The sequence below is a fragment of the Plasmodium knowlesi genome (genome assembly GCF_000006355.2).
Source record: "Plasmodium knowlesi strain H genome assembly, chromosome: 11".
In the NCBI taxonomy this organism is placed as follows: domain Eukaryota; phylum Apicomplexa; class Aconoidasida; order Haemosporida; family Plasmodiidae; genus Plasmodium; species Plasmodium knowlesi.
In genome coordinates, this window is record NC_011912.2 from 407,132 (window position 1) to 414,852 (window position 7,721).

Sequence of the window (7,721 nt, forward strand, 5' to 3'; positions counted from 1 at the left end):
GTCCACTTGGAATTCTCAAAAAAGTGCGCGTCAACTCACAATGGCCTTCTTAACAGGCACTTGTAAGGGATTTCCTTGAATCGCCTCCGTGAAATGCACCCGAAGGGTTGTAAAAAGTAAATAAAATGTTAATCAAAATTAATATCCACCTAGCACGTGTGTTTACGATGTGCTGACGGTGAAATACATCACATTACAGTTTTCTTCACAAAAAAAAAAAAAAAAAAAAAAAAAAAAACGAAAAAAGTATGCCTCATTAAGTGAGAATCAATTTGATCTGCTCTTCCTGGACAGATTACCCATTTTAGGTAAACATGTTCGGATTCATGAAATCTATGGTTGCCTGAATGACCGCATTGGGATTGCCCTTCAAAAGCGTCAAGTCATTGTTTTGTGCATTTTTGCTTTTACTTTTCATTTTTGGTTCTCTCGGTTTGCGTATCTTTTTAATGGATGTGCCTTCCTTGACGGCGGAATCATTCGGGGGATTTATGCCAATCGAGGCATTATTAGCATCTCCTACATTTTGTGCTGTTTCAGCATTTGGCTCCGCTTGAACAGTTGGCCTCGCTTCAACACCCGCACCCCCCTGATCGGCTTCTGCATTCCCACTCTGGTTTTTACTCTTCCTAGGTTTTACCCGTTCATATTTCCTCCTCGGTTTAACAATTTTGGGTTCCTTATCAGCAGCTTCATTATTTTTATTTGCCTTTCTTTTCCTTGAGGCCTTCGCTTTGCCCTCAGTTTTAGCTCCCTCTACAATGTCATTCTTAGATTTGTGTTTTCCTGGCTTTGTTTTATCTTCCAAATTGTCGGCTAACTTCCTTTCATTGTAACCCATATATCTCATATACACTTTTTCGAAGTGACTCCTTGTCTCTTCATTATCAGGGACCATATCAAAGTGCAAATGGTTGATAAACAATGCTTGTTGTTCCCTTGAAAAAAAAAAAAAATAAAAAGTGGAAAAAACAGAGTATGTGGTGTGGGGTCATCTGCACATAAGCGACAACTCACATGCAGTGCATAAAAGTGAAAATTCCCCCCCATCATATGTTCGCCAATTAATAAGGGAGAATACGTAGAGGCTACTTCTAAAGGGGGAGTATTAAGAAGCACAGCGAATAAACAACTTCCTTTGGAGGATTGACAGGGAAGGCACCCCTCATGGAAGACACATACACATATCCTTCTCCCCCATTACCTCCATTTTATGGTAAACAGTTTGTTACAAAATTCCGAATTCAGAATGTTCTTGTAGTCGTACGGGGTAATCTGTGTCAGGAGCCTTTTCTGGTTATAGCCGACCTAAGAAGTGGGTACAAGATGGGTGGTATGATAAAAAGTGGCATCCATCGCGAATCATCACCACGTGTACACGTTTGTTCATGTGTGCGTATGTGCATTGTGTGTTCTGCGTGGGCATGTCCCTTTGGGTGCCTTTAAAATGAACATAAACTCCCTCATGATATATGGGAAAAAAAGGGGGGGCATAATTTTGTCACAATCTGTTGCCAACCCTTTGAGAATTCGCCGTCCACCACACAACCAACACGTAGGCGCAGTACAACTTACAAATGCAAACTCGCTGGCCTTGGTCCGCGCCGCCTCAAAATTGAGCAATCCATCTGTCGTGAAATTGTTGGATGTGATGGTGTTCATCGTTTTGAGTAACTAAAAAAAAGGGGTAAAAAAAGGGGGGAAAAGAGGGGGTAAAAAAGGGGGTAAAGAAGGGGGTAAAAAAAGGGGGTAAAAAAAGGGGGAAAAGAGGGGGCGAGGTTTTGTAAATGCCATTGCTCGGGCGACTAAATGATCAATGGATACGCACATGGAACTATATCATATGGGGGGATGCAGCCCCTTTGCACTCCTCCGTAATGATATGAAAGGCCAAGGGTAAAAATGCTATAATGTTGACACAAAAAATTACGTCTAAAGATTTGTCCTCCGAGAAAGGTTCCTTGTTCTTGTTTTTCCTCCTCCTCTTTTTCGGCTTTATTTGGCTCCTCAAGTGTTGCACCTGCGCGGAAATAAATGTAAACATAAATGACATGGTAGATTACCTCTACACACTAACATAATATCCGACACACATCTACGTTCCCTGTCAAATACTTACAATTTTGTCGTCAATGGTCCGTTGATTGAAGTAGGCTATCAAGGGTGCAATGTTCTAAATGAAAGGGAAGAGAGAGAAAAAAAAAAAAAAAAAAAAACATGCGTTTGGCATATAAAAATGGGTGCGTTCCCAAATATAATATACGCAGATTCACAGATAAATGTAGAATGACTAATGAAAAAAAAAAGAGGAAATTACCTGATGCACGAACAGCCGAGTATCCTTAAACCTAGACTGCAAATTGTTCCTGTTTTTTGTTAACAGATGGAAATACTGGTCTAGCCTATACTTGCTGGAAAATTGGATCAGCGGCCACATCAATTGTAGCCGATCCCTAAATGCTTTCTTCAATATCTCTACAATTTTCTCCACGTTATTTATAACGCATGTAAATCCTAAACTGTTCTTCATATTCTCTGCGCATATTTGTATCCTCTTCATTATAATCATGTCTATTTTCTCTAGCTCCAATTTACTCATAAAGAACGAGAAGTTCAACTTTTTTAAATTACGTACATCCTTCCTTTTGAACAAGAACAAAAGATCTCTGTTATTATTTAAATTTTCGTTTAAAGCGATAATATCGTTTATGTTTTTTTTTCTGAAGACCTTATTTACGCAGAAGCTGAATCGCTTATATTTCCTTTTAATAGCATTGATGGCATTCAATCTTATATTTTTACTTAAGTTTTTGTTCACAAGGTGGGAGTCCTTCATGTATGGGTAGAGTTTATTTTCTTGTTGAATGAAACGTTTCATTAATTGTTTTCTTCTTCGTGTGGGAAGATTGAAATTCTCGATTTTATACGGTTTTTGCGCATGGGCAAAACCTTCATATTGTAGGGCGTACATTTCCCCATTTAAATACCCTCCAATCTGCCCTTCTTCTTCTTCTTTTTGCAAATTCTGCATTTTTTTTTTCCTATGTTTACCCCTACCATCTGCCTTCTCTTTCTTCACCAAGTCCTTCGTTGTAGCCTTTCTCTTTGACTCACTGGGATCCTTACTGTTTCCCTTTTTCTTCCTTTTGCTCATCTCCTTATTGTAATCATCAACAACACAATTTAGCAGATACTTCGCCGACAGGTCTTCATTATCACCTGCACATACAGCTTCCATACCATTTGTATACTTCTGTTCAATTGAATTTTCGTTTCCTTTCACTTCAACAGAAAGGTCGCTTAGCATATTCATCGGCCCGCTCTGGGAAAAAATGCTAACTGCACTTGGCGCACTTATAGTATGCCCATTCATACTCAGGGGGTCATTCTTTTTTTTTCTCTTTTTCCTTTCTTTTTCCATGTAGGTGCTGCTTAGTGCAGATGATGCTATGTCTCCTTTATTTTCCAACGCCAAATTGTTGTTATCTTTTTTCTTTCTATACTTTTTCACTTTTCCATTTTTACCTGAACTGTTCAGATCATTTTCATCCTTTGCAAAATTACCCTGTTGGTAACTCATGGTGTCACATAAATTGGTTATTCCTTTTTCATTTGAATTTTCGTTTCCTTTATATAGGGACCTGTACTCATTTTTACCATTTATAAGACTCGTTTCTGCGTTTCCCATGTTACTCTTCAAAATAAGGTTCATCATATCACTGCCGTTTTCACTCACCATGGAGGTATCCGCATTGAGAAAGTAGCTATTTGTTCCTTGCCCCGCTGGCGAACTGCCTGCAGGTACTATTTGTCCTTGTTCATTTATCAACATTTGGTGGGTGCCAATATTAGGGGAGATGATGTTGTTACTTGTTCCGGGTTCACCTGACTTATTCATCGTTACATTGGTCGACGCATTGGCCACCTTATTGTTGTGGTCAGGGTTGAGGCCACTTTCATAGTTCACGTTGCTATCATTTTTCCCACCGTTGGCATTCTCCGTGATCATACCCTTCTTCCCGCGTTTCCCCTTCGTACCACCCTCCTTCTTGGCCTTCACAGTAGTGTTATCACTCTTTCTCCGTCTCCTCCCCTTCCCAGTCTTCTCCCCCTCACCCATAGTATCCTTCGGAGCGGGTCCACTTTCAATGCTAAAGTTTTTTATGAGTTCATTAAAATTGCTATTTATATTGTTGAGTAGCCTATTGTCGATGTGGCCCTCGCTATAACCATTGCTTGTGCACGCTGTCACATTAGCAGTATTTGTGCCGCTCATGTTGTTCGTTCCAAGTTCCCCTGTTGCCACCACGCCGGGGGTACGACCTCCGAAGTACATCCTCTGCAAGGTCAGCGCACCGTTCATAACGTGTGCATAGCTTAGCAACGAATATTCCTCTAATTGGCGAATCAACTCGTTCAACTTACTCGGGTAGTAACTATTAAAGAGGGGCAAAAATCTAGCATACTTATTTTTATTTTCATTGAATTCCTTATTTAAAAAGAGCCAAACATATTTGGGATCAACACTCATTTGATCCTTTCGTAATAATTGCTCTCTCTGTAGAAGGTGCTCCTTCTTATACATTTCGTTATTTCCCTTTTGAATTACCATGTGGGTTAAATTTTCATTCATCTGTTTGTTCGCTTCGACTCCTATGTACTTGTGTGTAGATCCCTGGGTACCATTACCCAAGTGTGCATCTCGTAGAGTCTGGGAATTATTATTTTCTCTAAACTGTTCATTCATGAACTCGTTCATACTGGTGCTACCATTTGATACGTTAGGGTTGTGTCTAACCCCATTTACAATGTAAGGGTTAACTACACCATTTACCTCATTACCATTCATCATTCTTACATTTTCCCTTTCACCCCAGTTGCTACGTGCATTAGATACTTCCCCCAGTTTGTCTTCATTAAAGCTGTTGTAATAGCTACTGCTGGGTGATGCATTAATGGGGTTGTTTAAATAGTTCGCATTTCCATAGGTGTTCATCACACCATTATTCATATTTTCCTGTGCCACACTCGAACTGATGTAGAATCCGTTTCGATCCTCGGTGAGGTATTCACCTGTTTGACCCACCTCGTTGTTTTGTTCCCCCGATTTGTAACTACTTCCCACATTTGTTGATTCCATTTTTTTTTTTCTTTTTCTTTTTTGTTCATCACCTTTTGCCTTCTCTGCATTATTCACTTTTGGTTTTCTTTTCGACATTTTGTTATTCAATGGATCATTAATCATTTCTGCACCGTTCCCCCAATTTGGTATGGTACTATTCAGGTGGTTACTCACCACGTCCTCTAAATCATTCTTATCACTGCCAGTTATCATAATCTGTTCAGAGGTATTTTGCGCATTTTTGCTTTTCCTTTTGGTACCCTTGGGGGGGGTATCCTGTTCCATCCCTTTCTCCTTTCTTTTTCTCTTTTTCATCTTCTCCGATGAAACAGCGTTATTATTTATCAAGTAATTCGTATTTTCATTCGGATCAACTACGAAGTTGTTAGTTCTTTCATTTTCTGTCGCACCTACTTGGACGTTATTGGCGTCATACTGGAGGATCGGATCAATCTTGTCTTGTACTCCTGGGATACTTCCCACGTTTTGTGGGAAACTGTTACCGCTTAGGAGATTCACATTCTTCTCACTGGCGCCTATATTAGGGCTCATCTGTGCCTTGTTGCAGGAGGCGTAATCGGAGGGGCCAATCTCCATCCTACCATTTATGGCAACGTTCACGTTGTGTATACCCAGAGCTGTTCCTCCTGCATTTGATTTACCGTACAAATTGTTACTCGAACTGTGTATACTGTACGGGTCCTGGCTTGGATTATTTTTTACATTTTCTACAGGGTAAGCATGATCATCCTTCGAGACTTGACTGGAACGCATGTCACTTATAAGGTGATTATTCATGAGTGGTATGTTGCTAACTATACTGCTCTTGTCATTACCTTTTGTTTCATTTAGCTCTTTTTGGTTAACTTTGCTATTGCTCTTTCTGTAGATCCTCTTTTTGGTGGACTCAATGTTTTTTGCGCTGCTGGGGCTGTTCCCACGCGCTTCCACAATTCCCATGCTATCCTTATTGTGGCCGCCGCTAACACCAAGGGTGCTCACCGAGCCTGGGTAACCACTCAAATTTGAGCTCAAAAAATTGCCGCCATTTGCGCTAACTCTGCTTATATTCCCCATCGAACTTTTTAAATTGCCCATGTTGTAATTGGATCCATTCAGGTTGGCCATTGGAGCCATCTCGCCCATGCCGGTAACAGAGTGCATATTGTTCCTACCACTGTTGTTACCGTACATTCGAGGATAACCCTGGGCCGCGCCCAATGGGGACACGTTCATATTGCCATGCGTAGTGCTTAAATTTGAAAATGCCTTACCAGTGCTCGAAGCAGTAGTGTTCATCCCACCACTGTTCCTCCCCTTTATGCTATTCAACTGGCTAGGTGCATTCGCGCGAATGGTAAAATTTACAGGGGCTATTCTACTTAAATTATTAACACTGTTGATACTGTGCCCCGTGCCTCCATTAGCACTACTGCTCAATTCGGGTGATATGACTCCATTTTTTACAACCGCTTCATTATTATTTTGTATAACATTGCGATGAGGTATTTGGGTTACGTTCCCAACCTTTTCATCTGCTCGTCCTTTGATGTTAATAGGGAAATTGCTGTAATTCATAGCAAGGAGAGATTTGTTCGGGGTGTCATTCACGTTGTGGACTGAACTGTCATCTGCCTTTCGAATAGCATTTACCATCTTGATATTATTTATTATTGACTGGCTGCTCGCACTTCCATACCCACTCTTGCTCATACCATTGTTACTGTGGAGCATATTGTGTTGGTTATAAAGCGTGTGCTTATTTAATGCATAATTATGGGGGGAGGATTTTGACAAAATCTTCAAAACATTATTTGTAGCTCCTCCTCCTTTGCTCTGACTCATCGGTGGGCCATTAGATGGGCTGTGATTCCTATTTTCCATACTCCTGGGGTGAGGGTAGCTGGGGGTATTTTCATTACTTACACCTTTGCCATTATCTGGTGTATTGTTTCGGTAGCAGTCGTTGCTTTGGGGTGTGAATTGGTTATTCGACTTCATCTTTACTGCATCCTGTTGATGCTAAATGCGAGATTGGTTAAGCTACGCGGGAAGATCCCCACGCTGTTTGGCTAGCCCACAAAATTGCGGAGATATTATTGAACGTATGACAGTTAATTTAAATAGCTGTCATTACTCCTCAGGGAAATGTCCTCATTTTTTTTTTTTTCTTTTTAACACAAAATTTGAATTATCACCCATACACAAATTGTGCAATTATGTGTCTGCATATGGAGCACATCGCCTTTTGTGTAAGAGCCGCGTCATAAAAGCCGTCGCACAAATAGGTAAACATGTAGTGCGTTGGTTACTTTTCCCAAATGCGCTAATCACCAAACGTATGGACACTTGTACTCAATTCGATCGTGAAAATACCTCTTATAGCATCCCCCTCTTGTCATTTATGAAAAAAAAAAAAATGATGGCAATTTTTCATCATCAGGAGGAATTAACTCCGTTAACAGAACACTCAATGTTCTGACTATTCGTTACACTTTTCACATCATACCAAAAAAAAAAAAAAAATGTTTGAGGATATTTTTATTTTGAACACGAATTGAAAAAAAAGAAGAAGAAAAAAAAAAAAAAGAAATCGATC

General features: G+C 40.2%; 1 protein-coding gene across 1 annotated transcript; it reads right to left on the reverse strand.

The window, feature by feature from the left end:
* Positions 1-304: 304 nt before the first annotated feature.
* PKNH_1110100 (conserved Plasmodium protein, unknown function) lies at positions 305-7,123 on the reverse strand (the record flags this gene model as incomplete). The annotated part of the gene is made up of 6 exons (XM_039114125.1): positions 305-938; positions 1,205-1,308; positions 1,576-1,674; positions 1,931-2,020; positions 2,120-2,173; positions 2,318-7,123. 6 exons carry the CDS (start codon positions 7,121-7,123, stop codon positions 305-307), a joined length of 5,787 nt encoding a protein of 1,928 aa, XP_038969745.1.
* Between the last annotated feature and the right edge of the window lie 598 nt (positions 7,124-7,721).